Source organism: Cucurbita moschata, unplaced genomic scaffold (genome assembly GCF_002738365.1).
Source record: "Cucurbita moschata cultivar Rifu unplaced genomic scaffold, Cmos_1.0 Cmo_Scf00052, whole genome shotgun sequence".
NCBI lineage: Eukaryota > Viridiplantae > Streptophyta > Magnoliopsida > Cucurbitales > Cucurbitaceae > Cucurbita > Cucurbita moschata.
In genome coordinates, this window is record NW_019268568.1 from 24,000 (window position 1) to 43,777 (window position 19,778).

Consider the following 19,778-nt stretch of genomic DNA (forward strand, 5'->3'; position numbering starts at 1 on the left):
TTATTAGTAGAAAAGCTTTGACGAGGAGGAAGATCGACTCGAGAAGCCTTGACCAAGAGAGGCCCAAATGTCGAAGAAGATGAGTGTATGAAACAGTAAAAAGATGAGTGTATGAAACAGTAAAAAGGTGCTTAAAATGAAAACCCTAATCCAGGACGTTTGAAGCACGTGCTAAAAAAACTTAGTAACGATCGATGTTTTTCAAAAGTTTCCTTAGGAGGAATGATCAAGCTTGATGATTTAGAATAGAATGTCGAAGAAAAGTTGTTATAAAACAGTAAAAAAGTGCTTAAAATCGAAACCCTAATTTAGAAACCCTAATCTGGAACGTTTCAAGCACGTGCTAAAAAAATTGAGTAACAGTCGTTTTTCGTAATTTTCTTGGGAATGATCAAGCTTGATGATTTCGAATGGATCGAACAAAAAAGGAGTGTATAAAACAGTAAAAAAAAAGTGTTTAAAATCGAAACCCTAATTTTCGACATTCTATTCTAAATCATCAAGGTTGATCATTCACCGAGAAAATTTCGAAAACATCAACGTTACTCAGTATTTTTAGCACGTGCTTCAAAAATCCCGAATTAAGTTTTTCGAAATTCTCTTGGGGAATGATCAACCTTGAAGATTTAGAATAGAATGTCGAAGAAAAGAAGTGTATAAAACAGTAAAAAAAAGTATTTAAAATCGAGACGCCAATTTTATTACCATTTCCAACATTTTCGACCCTTCTAAAGTTGTTTTTGACCTTATTGAGGGCATTTTAAGTTCGTAGGACTCCTATTTGCTCAAATTTAATTTTTTTTTATAGCTAAAACTAGGAGTAATCAATATGTTTAGCTAAACTAAATTTAATATTATGTCCTAAGAACACCTATAAAATAGTTAGGGAGGTTAGACGAACACGACTCTCCACAATGGTATGATATTGTCCACTTTGAGCATAAGCTCTCGTGGCTTTGCTTTGGGTTTCCCCAAAAGGCCTCACACCAATGGATAGAGTATTCCTTGGTTATAAACCAATGATCATTCCCTAAATTAGCGAATGTGGAACTTTCATCGTTCAACAAGGGAATCAAGGCTAAACAAGTGAGTGACTCTACATTTGTTGGTTGGAAGGATTTGTTGGTTGAAATTTCCTACATGCACAGAATTGGGAATGTTATGCTATTTTAAGTATGTTATGTAACGACCCTAAATTTCCACATACTCAGAGTCGCTCGCTATTAACGTCTCATGCTCATCTATAATGCGGAAATATAACTCTTACATGAACATAATTGATAACGAAAATTTCAGAAAAAAAACGTTTAAAACAACTTCTTCTATGAAAAACACAGTCATGGTCTTACGTGTTTAAATATGAAATACTGAAATTTAGAGAAAACAAAAACAAATACAAAATAATTTAAAACAATGGAATGCAAAACAACCTATTCTAACTTAAGACTAGAAATTTAAATATGAGTCTACCCTATGCACGTGCCACAGTCTCTACTCGCGATGCCGCCGTCCTCCGTACAAGTGCACCTTGCCTTTACCTGAAAAATGAAGTGGCACACGGCCTGAGTATTTCAAAGAATACTCAGTAAGTGGCCCCACTATAGGGGGCCATGCAAATGCAAACACATGCAATCATGATTTAGGAACCTATCTCTAATCATCTTAGGGGTGGCCTCCAGTCTCGGACAAATTGGATGTGTAGTACTTCCCTACACACGACTCACACGTGCGAGTGTGAATCCCCAGGGCGCTCGCACACCCCCTGGACCCTCTGGTCAAGCTAATCTGTAGCGACGTTCGGAGGTCAGCGGAACCCCATAGTGTCATGCACCTCATGAACACCCTCATCTGTGTGCTATCGCACCTGTGCGCATACGCACTCATCATACGGTGCGCGTCCGCACTCATCATCTCTAGGGGAAGTAGCCCTATGCTTATGAACATACAATATGCATGAGGTCCCTCTAAATCCATCATAATGTCTCTTCTGACACAACCCTCTAGTCTCATCTCTTTGTTACTCTAGGTAACACATACTCGTGGATATTTATATTAATATCATTTTCATGCTCTTAGGGTTGTGTCCTATGTCGATCTAACGACATGATGCAATATGACACTCATCATCATATAGCATGCTCAATATGGAAAACATCATCATATTAAGGTAAACGTCACGCAATCATCATACTCATCATATTGCCACAAAGTGCATCAAACATATCAAGTACGACATTCATCAAAATATATAAATACTGAGCACATCATCAGGTATCATAACCCACACATCATCATAAGTCATACATCATCATAACTCATATACCGCATCATACGACATAGTTCATACAACATCGTAACTCATACAATTTTTAGCCTATCCTATAGTAAGGCCACTTACCTGGTTAGCTTATACGGGTGTGACCAATTTATCCTTAATGAAAGTTTGATTTTTCCCTTTGTATCCAAGCCAACTATAAGAATCCATAACATCAATTTCATGTTTAATTCTCTAACTCCTACAAGGGTTCATGTGCTAAACTTCATGCCAGCATTGAAGACTTTATGAGTATTGAATATATATATATATCTTGGTATCTTTTTTTTTTACTCTATGTATTTACTCTGTAAAATTGTTTCTGTTCACCAAATCTTCCATTTTCCTCTCCCACTGTCTCTCTCTTTTCTTTCCTGTACAAATATATATAATTTTCTTTCCTTTACCTCTCTATTTTCTTCTTTTCTGTACTTAATTAAATATATATATATATATATATATTTTTTTTTTCTTTACCTCTCTCTCTTTAATTCTTTTCAAACCTATCTCGGTTTAATTCTTTTCCAAACCTCTGGTTTAATTCTTTTCTTTTCTGTTTAATTCTTTTCTCCCCTATTTAATTCTAATAGTTTAGTAAATGAAGGGTTGATCTAATTCAGTAAATGAAGGGTTGATCTAATTCTCAATAATGGTACAAAGGAGAAGATCTATGATCTCATTCAAACATTTGACATGATTTCTAACTGGTAATTAACATCTAAATAACTAGGTAATGTAGGTGAAAATCTGATTCTAATTAATTCGATAAATGATTTTGAATTTTTTCTTTTCTTTCCTAAAACTATTGTCATTAACCATTTCCAATCTATTTAAATTTTTCCTTGAGTAAAAATGGCTATGCATCCATCCATTATGATTTTCTTCTATTTCCTCAAAATGATGATTCAATTTAGATGCAATTGACACAGCCAATTTTGATTTTCGATCCCATATCCAAAAATCTAAATAATTGAAAGAGAGATCTAAGATAACTTTTCTATCTCGTGCAAAAATAAAAGAAGATGAGATCTAACTTACCGAGGACTTTTCTATCTCTTTCATCTGCCTGAAGTGAAGGCCATCTTCAATTCTTCTCTCCCAAAATCTGTGATCTTTCCTATGTTTCTTTCTCCCATTTCTCCCTTCCCAAAATCTGCTATTTTTTTTGTTTCTGTTTCCTTTCTTGTTTTTTTTGAAGATCCTTTTGCAGTTGGAGGGGTTGGGGAGATATTTGGGGAAGGTGGAGAGAGAGAGTCGATAATTTACTTTTTATTTTATTTTATTTTATTTTTTTATAATTATTATTTACTTATTATTATTATCTTTTTTTTTTCGGGGTCGTTACATGTTATGTGATGACCTATGATGTCATGTTATGAATGTGTGTGATTCCATGCTACGTCATGATATGTAATGCCATGTGAAGCCATGTTATGAATGTGTGTGATATAAGTCGTGATAAGTACTATTCATACATGATTCATATGTGTACTATGACATGAATGAAAGGAAAAACGAAATGATTCTTATTATATGCTATGATTTTAAACTACTACGCATTTATCAATGTCATGTGCATTAGGATATTTCCTCGTTATGTTATGTTAGTACAGACGCATACCTTCGATAATTTTGTTCATCATCATATCATGTGAGCCTTTCACTCTGTGGTGTCCAGCGACGCATTAGCGTGTTTAGCTCGATGAAGCCAGATCCAGGGGTACGTATACGAGTCTGCCTGCTAGGTCCATGTGTGCGTGCGTGGGCGGTGTATGGAGAAGTACCACACATCCCACCCTACCTAAACTGGACAGAACTCAAGCTCATGATACGTTGTTTTAAAAGATAGGTTCCATCATGTATGTGTATGTTTGCATTACCTGACTCCAACAATGAGATTACTTACTGAGTATTTACTAAAATACTCGAGCTACATGCTGCCCTTATTTTTCATGTAAAGGTAAAGCGTCCATGCACGGATAACGATGAATGCTGGAATGGTCATGGAAGCTGAGATAGGACGGTAGTATGCATTGTTTTCAATTAATAGTTCCATAGGTAGCTTTACATTTTTGTACTAAAAATCTATGTTAATGTTTGATTTTGACGACGTTATTATTTTTATTTATTGTTTTAAATTAAACATATAAGTTCATGGCTTCCTTTAAAATGTTTTATTTAGATTTTCGCATATGTTATTAAAGGCATGCGTGTAATGACGTGTCTGATCTAGGTAAGAAAATTAGGGGCGTTACACTATTACTTAGACAAATTAGATTAACCTCATAAACATTCGTTCCTCAAACTACCATTTCATTAGGTTGGTTAAATTGATTTTTTTTAAAGTTAATTATCAGGCTTTTAAAATAACTAAAAAACAACTAATCCTACTCTGAGTCTATTTAATGTAACGTCTTACTAAGTCAACTCAACTAGTTCTTACGGGTATTTCCTTTCAATCAACTAAAATACCCTAATCTATATAAAACCATCCATAGAGTTTCCTTATAGTCAATTTTTATTTTAAGTTCGTTATTATTAATTATTATATTTATATTAATGAATGAAAGAAATTTTAAGCTAGGTTTTTAATTCTATCACAAACTAATTTACTTTAGGAATAATCTTGATATTTTACTATTTTCAACGGTTTAAAACAAAAAATTATCGGTAATGCCCCTAATTTTTTAAGGTTAATTAGTTACGTTGCCCTTGCATGCTTTGATCACATAGGCAGAAATTCATAATAAATACTTTTAAAATAAAGGCATTGACTTACGTATTCGGTTCGAAACATAAATAAATATAACATGGTTTTTAACATAAAACAAATTGGCACAAAACACCTACCAACTACTAATTAAATTCAATGGTGCTGTCCAATCATGATCTATCCTAACTTCCATGGCCTTTCCAGTGTTCATCGTCATTCGTGCATGAGAGTTTTGGCTTTACTTAAAAAATATAGGGTAACATGTGACTTGAGTATTTTAAGAAAATCTCGGTAAGTCAACCCACTATCGGAGTTAGTAAAGCAGTCACACAGAATACATGATTGAGATCTATCTTTTAAAGCCGTAACATGACCTTGGGCTCTTTCTAGTTTCGGATAGGGTTTGATGCATGGTACTTTTTCACTCACGGCCCACGTACACGCTCATGGACCCACTAGGCGGGCTCGTACACGTACCCCTTGGGCCGGACTTGGTTGGGACAAAATATTACACGTCACTGGATGCCTCAGAAAAGGAAAGACCCACATGATATCATGACAAACATAAATATCGAAGGTACGCATCCGTACTAGCATAACATTACGGGGAAGTATCCCGATGTACATGACATACATACATGCATGAGGTCCCATGACTTTCATTCCTAACATAATAGTTGTTTCGTTTCGTTTCTCTTTCCCTCCATAACATATTTCATATATGGATCATGTATACATGGCATATATCACGTAATCCATCACATAACTTATATGGTAAGACATAACATTTCATACATGGAATTTCATTTCATTCACAATATAGTGTAATGGATATCACATGCATACATGGCAATACAAAGATCATATAAGCATCACATAATTAATATGATGCATGCACCATCATACATCAACCAATTAGCTAACTCCAACCGTAAGACCACTTCAAGGTTGGCCTTGGCCGAAGTTACTAATTACTCGATAGCCGCTTCGAAAACTATATTCCAATGCTTAATTCTCACCTATATCAATTCATACAACATGCTTATGGCATATAAACCTCTTAGCTTAACTAAACATGATGATTATTTCTAACATAAGTCCTACAACTAACTAAATTTGGATAAATAGACCGATCTCAAATGCCTTAGATAAGGTAAAAATGGTTTTAGGAAGGTCCAAAACTAGAAAATGGTATATAATTTTTAAACGAGCTGTCTAAGCTGAGAAGCCGAGTCCACTGCGCCGCCAAGCCGCGTCAACGCGGGAATGAGGTGGGTCATTATTCAAGTTAAGCGTGGGCTGTATGGGTTGGGTTGAGTCACACTGGGCTGACACGTTCCGGCATGGACTGCATGTATTGGGCCGTGGGGGTTGTAGAAGTGTGGTTCACCTATAGCAGAGGCCCGAGAGCGATACGACAACCTAAAATCCAAGATTTGTCTCCCTTACCTGCACAGGTCCGTAAATGTGTGGATTTGGATGTGTTTATAAGGGATGAGAGATGTGAATTTAAGGGAGGGTCGTGTTGGTTACTTTTGCAAAAATAATGCCTCGTCGAAAATCGCGAGACATCGGACCAGATTTAATTATATACATATATATATATATATATATATATATATTTTTTTTTTTTTTTTAATTCCAAACCATTACATTATCTCAAAGTCTAAATCCATTGAAAACAAATTAAATTTAATTTTAAACAGCTTGAAACATGAAAAATGTAAATTCATTAGAAAATTCGAACCGTGAATGTGAATGTGATTTTTGTATGGATAGTTGAATATACTTATGGACTTTTCCTAAATCGATTAATGCAATGTCGAGAATTGAGGAGTATAAAACTTTCTATGACAGACTTTTCATGATGAAATTTTTATGACATTTCTGACTTAAAATGAAAGAAAAAATCTAAAATTTAATGCTTCAAATATACTTAAACCATCAAGTTTGCAAATCACATATTACAAATATGAAATTAAAATGCTTACCATGTGACAACATTACTTCAACAATAATTATTTGAATGTATTTAAAATACATTAATTATTTTATTAATGTATTATAATATAATTTTTTTTTAGAGTTGATACATACAATGTAATAAATATTAATTTGAACTCTTTAATAAATAAAATATTTTTTTTTTATATTTAATATGTTTATGAACCTACATATTATACGGTCCCTTAATCAATTATCATTCACTAATTATACGCCACTCCACCATAAATCTAGAGTTGCACTCCTATACGCTGCACGACAAGTTGTGTCATAGATGAAATTATTATTAGATCCTTTAAGAGCTTATCGTAATTATGGTTAGGTCAAAAGTTTGTTTTGCCCTTGTAACTATATTTAAGTCGTTAATTACCACAAATTCTTGAAGGAACAATTGTTTATGATCCAACCATGATAAGAGAGTCGGGACCTTTTATTCAAGTTCTCATGTCATCACTTAGAAAACTACTCTTCTACTTACTTGATATGAAAATAACTTAATTACATCTCATAAGACATGTTCTCAACAATCTGTTTGGTTAGTCTCTAAAATGGAAGACATATTGATTTGGTTAGGAAAGTTGTTCTCACCTTGCAAATCAAATGATAAACCCTAATAAGTAGAGTTCGTAACTCACTTAGAATTAAGATCGAGTTGCATATGATCATACGGTAAAATATTAATCTTCTCAAGTAAAAAATTTATTAAAAAGAAAAATAGATAAATTATTTTGGTTTAGTCCTACACAAACTCATTCTACAAGGTATCTCTACTCATATTTTCACTTGAAAGACTTGGATCAAATCATTTGTAACAATGGTGGCTCATAACAACAATGTTATGAGAATAAAGCACGCAACTTTATCCATATTTTATAAACCATTTATATTACTACTTAAACATGATCTTTCCCTAGGTCAACGACATAACGCTAATAACTTTCAATTTTTCATAGGATGGATAATGTTAAACGGTAAATAAAAAATTTTAAATCAAATTATTAATTACGAGATTTTAAGACATAAATTCTCACGACATTTCTTCAGATTAAACACCAAGTTTATGCACGTTGGAACTAGTTGATCTATAATGTTTATCCGTCATTCCTGTTTTCTTGGAGATACACTATAGATTGAACCAGTTGATATATTAATGAAACTATCATTTCCCATCTATTTGGATCAAATAGTGCGTCAAAAATTATTACTAATAAAGTTTTGCTAACTCTACGAAAAATATATTCTTAGCGTGTTAGATTCATCTGATTAGACATGAATTTAATAGCACTTGGATAACGTTGGAACATGGGAATAGTAACACATCGAAATGCTCTAATGCAACGCCTACCATAATAAACTTATTACAAATGTCTAAAAGTTATTTTAAGTGAGAAGGATAACTTGGATTATTTTATTTTTAATAGATTTAAATTACTTTTGTCTATTCCTTTTCAATAGGTCTATTTTGGTCCCAAGGGCTCATCTTAATCTCTTCATTTTCATTTTCATCTCATCCTTTGTAAAATATAGTCTACACGTATTAAATGGATTCCATTATGTATAAAACGTAGGTTAAAATTTTGCAAACAGAAAGTCATGTAGTCGTGTTTAAAAAGTATATAGACCAAAATGAATCAAATTTAAAAATACAAGAACAAGAAACAACGAACATTTAGAACGTAGAGATATTAAAATGATCAAATGTCAAAGGGGATCCATATAGTAGTTAAACCATACATGTCTAATATCAATGTTGAGTAAAAAAAAACTTGCATACAAAAATGGTACTAATTCTGTAAAATTGGCTACTAAGGTAGTAACTCACCTTCGTATGAAGTAATGTGCATCTATACATATAAAGAAACCAACTAATTATTCTCGAACCTTGTTTGAATTGACCTTTGAAACTCTTTAAAATATTTTTAAATGTAAGAAAATATACTTTAAACTCATGCATTTTGTTAAATATACCGAAATTAATCTCAAAATTTTGTTTGTCCAGTTAATTTTTAGATTCTAAAAAAAGAAAAAAAAAGGTTAAATAGATCTGCCTTATAAATATTTGAACTTTCTATTTGTGTTTAATAAATCTCGGACAAAATTAAATTTTTAAAAAATAAATGACATGTTAAATATAAATTTAATACAATATGGGCCTTACTCGAAGGTTTGATTCACTATTCTTACTATTGACACAAATTACCGGTCTAGGTAGGATTCCTAAGTCTCCAACTCGACTACACAGTCATCTCGACCACATTACTTCACATTTATCTAAAAAGAAAAATTAAAAATAATTTTGATGAGTAATTAATTTACTCCTCAACTAGCTAACTTATCATTAACAAATATTTTTATTTTTTGGAAATATTTTAAGTTTTATTCACAATGGGTTATTCTTAGGTTTTTGGGTGGATAGAGTCCTCCATCCAACCATTACCTTGGCTCCTAGTCTCATCTACTAGGACCTCCCTATTGATATTAAGGTGTTCTAGCAACCTTAAATTTTATTTGTTGGCTCTATTTATGTTTACTACAAATTTTAGACTCGTACGTATGGCTCACTCTCGGTCAAATACGGTTTGTCCACTAAACTCTCTGGTCATAAATATTTATTGTTCCCAACTTGGCACACATCGCATTGGTTACGGGTTTTGCAGGGATTAGTAGACTAAGAATACTCATTCACATCTCCATATCGTAAATAGTTCATAAGCATAAACTAGAGTCGTACATTATACTTACTAATCATGATTCTGTAATATGCTCACATTTTATGCATGGATTCATGATGATTATTATTATTATTATTATTATTTAACTCATGCCATTTACATACGTTTTTAGCTCTTAATCCCATGGTAACATGCTTGTTTAGGAGCTTCGAGATACTACTTACATGAATCGTCAATTTCTTTGCTTTCATAATTGTTCATAATACGGTAATTTCGTCACAAATTCTCTTAATTTGACCTATATCTAATGATTTTCAAGGTTAGTATAAGCTAATATTGATAAAACATGTCAAAAGGAGTTGAACAGAACGAGCTGAAACTTGAAATAAGCCTCCACCACCCACATGCGTACTACACTCGTTGACCCACATGTTCCACTCCTTGGTTACTTGCACCTCCACGTGCGCGTGAAGCCTGCGCACTGATGCGTCGTTCAACCTCGAAATAGCCTGAAATTCTAATTTTTTTTTTCATATTTCATTCCATACCCCTTACATGATATCTACTAACTTCATAATTCACCGTGGGTTATCATCCCAGAAAGGAAAATAATATCTTGGAGGATAACAGCATTGGGCTCAATTTTGTTTCTCTTCTTGTTTCCTTTAGAAAAGAAACTTTAAAGGAATTCATTGACAAAAGGAACAAGAACAGCCTAAGGAGGTAGAGGGAACCCTGCCCAAACTCTACAACCTATTTTCTGCAAGAGACCGCATAAAGATCCAAAAAAACCCAGCTGAAGGGGAGCTGGATCAATCCAAGTGTACTCCGCATGACGTATCACAAGCAACCCTACAACTCCATTCATCCGGAATAATTGAGAAAACAACAGATAAAATTCTATACATTTATATTGATTCTAGAGCGGATTCTTAAAAAATAAATTACAAATTTTCTAGAGCTGATTCTGAAAAATATACCGCAAGTGCGCCCAATAGAATGTATCAATCACGTAACAAGACATGTGAAGAATTGAGAGAAAATTGGATCGAGGGTTTGTCCATTAGGATTGGAAATGGACAAGCCCGACTAACCAATTGGGCATGAACGGGCCTCGACCGACCAATATTGCTGAAAAATGACTAAAGAAATTTCTTTCCATCACATCGTTTTAATATATTTTTGATACACGCTAATAATAATAAAATAAAGAATATTCATTCTCATTAATATATTTCTCTCCTGAAAACGAGGAAAAATTGTGAGATAGAAATAAAAGTAAGAAAAGTAGAGAGTAATACTATAGAGTTTGAAAACTAATATATATTAAATTTGATAAACTCTTTCAGGATAATTTTTATCGTGGTTCATTTGTTGAAAATAGTAGGATGTACATTTATCTAATATATAAATTTAACGAAGGAGTTATGTTCAACCAAACCAAACCATTCCTCCCTCCTTTAAGGCAAAACTAATTATAGGACCTGCCTTAAACCACATAATTATCTTTTAACAAATTTAGCTAGTTTGAATCGGTTATTTTTGTGTTTGTATATAAAGAGGGTTTGAGTGGGTGAATACATTCAAATCCATTCTTATTTCTAAGAAAGAAAATAAGGCAAAGTAGAAGAGACAAGTGAACTAGAAAGGATGGGATTGATATCAAAGTTTATGGCACTAATACCGCTGCTGCTGTTGTTGGTGTCTAATGCTACCGCTGATGCTACTAGCGGTGTTTTTGATATTACGAAATTTGGTGCCAAACCTAATGCTGATGTTACTCAAGTACGTGTACATTTGTTTAAGTTGATAAACCAAAATATTATTTTGTACAGAATATTTTTCTCAAATGAAAGGGTTGGATTCACAGGCTTTAGCAGATGCATGGAAGGAAGCATGTGCGTCGGCTACTCCAAGTAAAGTATTGGTTCCAAAAGGAACTTATCAATTAGGTGCATCCAGGCTCAAAGGTCCATGTAAAAGTCCTATTGAGCTTCTAGTTGAAGGAACATTACAAGCTTCTCCTTCCGATACGGAAGGAGATGGGTTGCTTGTTATGGAATACGTCGATCATTTGACATTGGCTGGTACTGGAGTTTTCGATGGCCAAGGAAAAGCTGGTTGGGAAAAGAATGATTGCCACCTGAAGAAAGAATGCAAAAAGCTTCCCATGGTAAATGCTCATACTACTTCAATTATAAAAAGAACTCATAATTTGGGTTAGAAATTATATGCTTTAACGCGGGAGTGTTTTTTCTTTGTTTGTTTAAAATGGGCAGAATTTGAAGTTCAATTTCATCACAAATTCGATAGTGAAGGACATAACTTCGTTGGATAGCAAGAATTTTCATATCAATGTTTTGGCCGGCAAGAATCTTACCTTCGATCACCTGAAAATCACTGCACCACACAATAGTCCCAACACCGATGGAATTCACATGGGCGATTCAGAAGACGTTTACATTCTCAATACCGCAATTGCAACGGGAGATGATTGTATATCTGTAGGATACACTAACAGAAAAATAACCATTAGTGATGTTACTTGCGGACCGGGACATGGCATTAGCATAGGCAGCTTGGGCAAGTATAAAACTGAAAAGGAAGTAGTAGGAGTTACAGTGAAGAAATGCAAATTAATCGGTACTACAAATGGTGTCAGGATCAAATCATGGCCAGATTCTGCCGTCTCATACCCAGCCTCTGACATGCATTTTGAAGATATTGAAATGGAAAATGTTGCCAACCCTATCATCATAGATCAAGAATATTGTCCATGGAATCAATGCAACCGAAAGGTGTGTATTAAAGTCGAACCTCGTTGGTTTCCAACTTATTTTCTTTTGAACAAGTATTAATTAATGTTTATTTTGAACATCCAGGTTCCATCAGCCATTAAGATTAGCAAAGTTAGTTTCAAGAATATCAGGGGTACATCTTCTACTCCGGTTGCAGTCAAACTTGTTTGCAGTAAAAGTAATCCATGTGAGGGGGTGGAAATTGCTGATATTGACCTCACTTATAGTGGTAAAGAAGGGCCAGCTGTGTCTGAGTGTGCAAATGTGAAACCGACCATTTCTGGAAAGCAAAACCCTCCCATCTGTGCTAAACCAGCGCCACCTGAGACCACTCCGTCAACTGATTGAATAATCTTTTGACGCCGACAAATGTTTCATACCATTCTTCCTATCATTTTTATTTTAGCTTTCAAAATTCGACTTACAACATGGCATGATGTTGGGCATGTTTTCAATTATTGTATTTTTTACATTTAGGAGAAATAATACTTAACGATTTTAATTTTCTACTATAATAAAGTCGCTCCTACATAATTGACATTCCTTTGAAGGAGGAGAAGATCATGAGTCCTACATAATTGACATTCCTTTGAAGGAGGAGAAGATCATGAGTTTAGTATCAAACTGTTTGTGGAGGTTCCTTACCATGGAAAAATTACAAAAGGAAAGCATTAATAAATAATTTTAAAAATACATGGAATACACCATTAAAATTTCAAAATCTATTATATAAAATATACCGTTTATAAAAAGAAATATTAAGGACAAAGGCTCCCTTTATAATTTAATTCAAAATAAACTATATTGGAATTAACTTACAGAGGACAAGAGTAATAAAGGAAAATAAAATCGTAGATATTTCATTAGTTCATAAGTATAAGTACCAAATTAATCAAAGCTATCAAGAAAAAGGCTATCCTTTAAGAAGAGTTTTGCTGAATCCATTGCAATATAGCAAAAACGAATGAAAATAAAACCAGCAATCATTATGATTTGCTTGTTTCAGAAAATATCTTACTATTATGATTTGCTTGTTTCAAAAAAATATCTTATTCCAGAGGGCGTAGAGAGTTTAGAATTCTAATTTGAATAGAAATGATGTCCATAGAAACACAGGATTTTACAATGCAAAAAAATTTCTAAGGAGAAAGGGAGTCCGATTCAGCCTCCATTGGTCACTAAAATGTCAGCTTATTAGTAGAAAAGCTTTGACGAGGAGGAAGATCGACTCGAGAAGCCTCGACCATGAGAGGCCCCTACTCTCTCTAGTCAAAATGTTAGTGCTAGATGATTTAGAAGAAAATGTCGAAGAAGATGAGTGTATGAAACAGTAAAAAGGTGCTTAAAATGAAAACCCTAATCTAGGACGTTTGAAGCACGTGCTAAAAAAACTTAGTAACGATCGATGTTTTTCGAAAGTTTCCTTAGGAGGAATGATCAAGCTTGATGATTTAGAATAGAATGTCGAAGAAAAGTTGTTATAAAACAGTAAAAAAGTGCTTAAAATCGAAACCCTCATTTAGAAAACCCTAATCCGGAAATTTTCTCGGTGAATGATCAACCTTGATGATTTAGAATAGAATGTCGAAAATTACTCAGTATTTTTAGCACGTGCTTCAAAAGTCCCGAATTAAGTTTTTCGAAATTCTCTTGGGGAATGATCAACCTTGAAGATTTAGAATAGAATGTCGAAGAAAAGGAGTGTATAAAACAGTAAAATTCTCTTGGGGAATGATCAACCTTGAAGATTTAGAATAGAATGTCGAAGAAAAGAAGTGTATAAAACAGTAAAAAAAAGTGTTTAAAATCGAGACGCCAATTTTATTACCATTTCCAACATTTTCGACCCTTCTAAAGTTGTTTTTGACCTTATTGAGGGCATTTTAAGTTCGTAGGACTCCTATTTGCTCAAATTTAATTTTTTTTTTATAGCTAAAACTAGGAGGAATCAATATGTTTAGCTAAACTAAATTTAATATTATGTCCGAAGAACACCTATAAAATAGTTAGGGAGGTTAGACGAACACGACTCTCCACAATGGTATGATATTGTCCACTTTGAGCATAAGCTCTCGTGGCTTTGCTTTGGGTTTCCCCAAAAGGCCTCACACCAATGGATAGAGTATTCCTTGGTTATAAACCAACGATCATTCCCAAAATTAGCAAATGTGGAACTTTCATCGTTCAACAGGGAATCAAGGCTAAACAAGTGAGTGACTCTACTTTTGTTGGTTGGAAGGATTTGTTGGTTGAAATTTCCTACATGCACAGAATTGGGAATGTTATGCTATTTTAAGTATGTTATGTGATGACCTATGATGTCATGTTATGAATGTGTGTGATTCCATGCTACGTCATGATATGTAATGCCATGTGAAGCCATGTTATGAATGTGTGTGATATAAGTCGTGATAAGTACTATTCATACATGATTCATATGTGTACTATGACATGAATGAAAGGAAAAACGAAATGATTCTTATTATATGCTATGATTTTAAACTACTACGCATTTATCAATGTCATGTGCATTAGGATATTTCCTCGTTATGTTATGTTAGTACAGACGCATACCTTCGATAATTTTGTTCATCATCACATCATGTGAGCCTTTCACTCTGTGGTGTCCAGCGACGCATTAGCGTGTTTAGCTCGATGAAGCCAGACCCAGGGGTACGTATACGAGTCTGCCTGTTAGGTCCATGTGTGCGTGCGTGGGCGGTGTATGGAGAAGTACCACACATCCCACCCTACCTAAACTGGACAGAACTCAAGCTCATGATACGTTGTTTTAAAAGATAGGTTCCATCATGTATGTGTATGTTTGCATTACCTGACTCCAACAATGAGATTACTTACTGAGTATTTACTAAAATACTCGAGCTACATGCTGCCCTTATTTTTCATGTAAAGGTAAAGCGTCCATGCACGGATAACGATGAATGCTGGAATGGTCATGGAAGCTGAGATAGGACGGTAGTATGCATTGTTTTCAATTAATAATTCCATAGGTAGCTTTTCATTTTTGTACTAAAAATCTATGTTAATGTTTGATTTTGACGACGTTATTATTTTTATTTATTGTTTTAAATTAAACATATAAGTTCATGGCTTCCTTTAAAATGTTTTATTTAGATTTTCGCATATGTTATTAAAGGCATGCGTGTAATTACGTGTCTGATCTAGGTAAGAAAATTAGGGGCGTTACACTATTACTTAGACAAATTAGATTAACCTCATAAACATTCGTTCCTCAAACTACCATTTCATTAGGTTGGTTAAATTGATTTTTTTTTAAGTTAATTATCAAGCTTTTAAAATAACTAAAAAACAACTAATCCTACTCTGAGTCTATTTAATGTAACGTCTTACTAAGTCAACTCAACTCGTTCTTACGGGTATTTCCTTTCAATCAACTAAAATACCCTAATCTATATAAAACCATCCATAGAGTTTCCTTATAGTCAATTTTTATTTTAAGTTCGTTATTATTAATTATTATATTTATATTAATGAATGAAAGAAATTTTAAGCTAGGTTTTTAATTCTATCACAAACTAATTTACTTTAGGAATAATCTTGATATTTTACTATTTTCAACGGTTTAAAACAAAAAATTATCGGTAATGCCCCTAATTTTTTAAGGTTAATTAGTGACGTTACCCTCGCATGCTTTGATCACATAGGCAGAAATTCATAATAAATACTTTTAAAATAAAGGCATTGACTTACATATTCAGTTCGAAACATAAATAAATATAACATGGTTTTTAACATAAAACAAATTGGCACAAAATACCTACCAACTACTAATTAAATTCAATGGTGCTGTCCAATCATGATCTATCCTAACTTCCATGGTCTTTTCAGTGTTCATCGTCATTCGTGCATGAGAGTTTTGGCTTTACTTGAAAAATATAGGGTAACATGTGACTTGAGTATTTTAAGAAATTCTCGGTAAGTCAACCCACTATTCGAGTTAGTAAAGCAGTCACACAGAATAATACATGATTGAGATCTATCTTTTAAAACCGTAACATGACCTTGGGCTCTTTCTAGTTTCGGATAGGGTTTGATGCATGGTACTTTTTCACTCACGGCCCACGTACACGCTCATGGACCCACTAGGCGGGCTCGTACACGTACCCCTTGGGCCGGACTTGGTTGGGACAAAATATTACACGTCACTGGATGCCTCAGAAAAGGAAAGACCCACATGATATCATGACAAACATAAATATCGAAGGTACGCATCCGTACTAGCATAACATTACGGGGAAGTATCCCGATGTACATGACATACATACATGCATGAGGTCCCATGATTTTCATTCCTAACATAATAGTTGTTTCGTTTCGTTTCTCTTTCCCTCCATAACATATTTCATATATGGATCATGTATACATGGCATATATCACGTAATCCATCAAATAACTTATATGGTAAGACATAACATTTCATACATGGAATTTCATTTCATTCATAATATAGTGTAATGGATATCACATGCATACATGGCAATACAAAGATCATATAAGCATCACATAATTAATATGATGCATGCACCATCATACATCAACCAATTAGCTAACTCCAACCGTAAGACCACTTCAAGGTTGGCCTTGGCCGAAGTTACTAATTACTCGATAGCCGCTTCGAAAACTATATTCCAATGCTTAATTCTCACCTATATCAATTCATACAACATGCTTATGGCATTTAAACCTCTTAGCTTAACTAAACATGATGATTATTTCTAACATAAGTCCTACAACTAACTAAATTTGGATAAGTAGGAGTCTTACCGATCTCAAATGCCTTAGATAAGGTAAAAATGGTTTTAGGAAGGTCCAAAACTAGGAAATGGTATATAATTTTTAAACAAGCTGTCTAAGCTGAGAAGCCGAGTCCACTGCGCCGCCAAGCCGCGTCAACGCGGGAATGAGGTGGGTCATTATTCAAGTTAAGCGTGGGCTGTATGGGTTGGGTTGAGTCACACTGGGTGATACGTTCCGGCATGGACTGCATGTATTGGGCCGTGGGGGTTGTATAAGTGTGGTTCACCTATAGTAGAAGGCCCGAGAGCGATACGACAACCTAAAATCCAAGATTTGTCTCCCTTACCTGCACAGGTCCGTAAATGTGTGGATTTGGATGTGTTTTTAAGCCACTTGAAACATGAAAAATGTAAATTTATTAGGAAATTCGAACTGTGAATGTGAATGTGATTTTTGTATGGATAGTTGAATATACTTATGGACTTTTCCTAAATCGATTAATATAATGTCGAGAATTGAGGAGTATAAAACTTTCTATGACGGACTTTTCATGATGAAACTTTTATGACATTCTGACTTAAAATGAAAGAAAAAATCTAAAATTTAATGCTTCAAATATACTTAAACCATCAAGTTTGCAAATCAAATATTACAAATATGAAATTAAAATGCTTACCATGTGACAACATTACTTCAACAATAATTATTTGAATGTATTTAAAATACATTAATTATTTTATTAATATATTATAATATAATTTTGTTTTTTAGAGTTTATATATACAATGTATTAAATATTAATTTGAACTCTTTAATAAATAAAACATTTTTTTTTATATTTAATATGTTTATGAACCTACATATTAAACGGTCAATTATTTAAATTCTTCTCTTATTCAATTATAATTCACTAATTATACGTCACTCCACCATAAATCTAGAGTTGCACTCCTATACGTTGCACGACAAGTTGTGTCATAGATGAAATTATTACTGGATCCTTTAAGAGCTTACGATAATTATGGTTAGGTCAAAAGTTTGTTTTGCCCTTGTAACTATATTTAAGTCGTTAATTACCACAAATTCTTGAAAGAACAATTGTTTATGATCCAACCATGATAAGAGAGTAGGGACCTTTTATTCAATTTCTCATGTCATCACTTAGAAAACTACTCTTCTACTTACTTGATATGAAAATTACTGAATTACATTTCATAAGACATGTTCTCAACTCTCTGTTTGGTTAGTCTCTAAAATGGAAGACATATTGAATTGGTTATGAAAGTTGTTCTCACCTTACAAATCAAATGATAAACCCTAATAAGTAGAGTTCGTAGCTCACTTAGAATTAAGATCGAGTTGCATATGATCATACAGTAAAATATTAATCTTCTCAAGAAAAAAATTTATTAAAAAGAAAAATAGATAAATTATTTTGGTTTAGTCCTACACAAACTCATTCGACGAGGTATCTCTACTCATATTTTCACTTGAAAGACTTGGATCAAATCATTTGTAACAATGGTGGCTCATAACAACAATGTTATGAGAATAAAGCACCCAACTTTATCCATATTTTATAAACCATTTATATTACTACTTAAACATGATCTTTCCCTAGGTCAACGACATAACACTAATAACTTTCAATTTTTCATAGGATGGATAATGTTAAACTGTAAATAAAAAATTTTAAATCAAATTATTAATTACGAGATTTTAAGACATAAATTCTCACGACATTTCTTCAGATTAAACACCAAGTTTATGCACGTTGGAACTAGTTGATCTATAATGTTTATCCGTCATTCCTGTTTTCTTGGAGATACACTATAGATTGAACCAGTTGATATATTAATGAAACTATCATTTCCCATCTATTTGGATCAAATAGTGCGTCAAAAATTATTACTAATAAAGTTTTGCTAACTCTACGAAAAATATATTCTTAGCGTGTTAGATTCATCTGATTAGACATGAATTTAATAGCACTTGGATAACGTTGGAACATGGGAATAGTAACACATCGAAATGCTCTAATGCAACGCCTACCATAATAAACTTATTACAAATGTCTAAAAGTTATTTTAAGTGAGAAGGATAACTTGGATTATTTTATTTTTAATAGATTTAAATTACTTTTGTCTATTCCTTTTCAATAGGTCTATTTTGGTCCCAAGGGCTCATCTTAATCTCTTCAGTTTCATTTTCATCTCATCATTCGTAAAATATAGTCTACACGTATTAAATGGATTCCATTAGGTATAAAACATAGGTTAGAATTTTGTAAACAGAAAGTCAAGTAGTCGTGTTTAAAAAGTATATAGATCAAAATGAATCAAATTTAAAAATACAAGAACAAAAAACAACGAACATTTAGAATGTAGAGATATTAAAATGATCAAATGTCAAAGGGGATCCATATAGTAGTTAAACCATACATGTCTAGTATCAATGTTGAATAAAAAAAAACTTGCATTCAAAAATGGTACTAATTC

General features: G+C 33.3%; 1 protein-coding gene across 1 annotated transcript; it reads left to right on the forward strand.

The window, feature by feature from the left end:
* The first annotated feature begins 11,315 nt into the window (after positions 1 to 11,315).
* Positions 11,316 to 13,032, forward strand: LOC111436229 (exopolygalacturonase-like). The gene is made up of 4 exons (XM_023073963.1): positions 11,316 to 11,488; positions 11,574 to 11,876; positions 11,983 to 12,501; positions 12,586 to 13,032. The coding sequence occupies exons 1-4, from the start codon at positions 11,354 to 11,356 to the stop codon at positions 12,847 to 12,849; spliced, it is 1,221 nt and encodes a 406-aa protein (XP_022929731.1). The 5' UTR covers positions 11,316 to 11,353; the 3' UTR covers positions 12,850 to 13,032.
* Positions 13,033 to 19,778: the final 6,746 nt, after the last annotated feature.

What these genes read in the sequence shown, in the direction of transcription:
- LOC111436229 (XM_023073963.1), top strand. Translation starts at nt 11,354, where the DNA reads ATGGGATTGATATCAAAGTTTATGGCACTAATACCGCTGCTGCTGTTG. An exon ending in CTAATGCTGATGTTACTCAA is followed by an intron (nt 11,489 to 11,573) that starts GTACGTGTACAT and finishes TTGGATTCACAG; the next exon opens with GCTTTAGCAGATGCATGGAA. An exon ending in GGAATCAATGCAACCGAAAG is followed by an intron (nt 12,502 to 12,585) that starts GTGTGTATTAAA and finishes TTGAACATCCAG; the next exon opens with GTTCCATCAGCCATTAAGAT.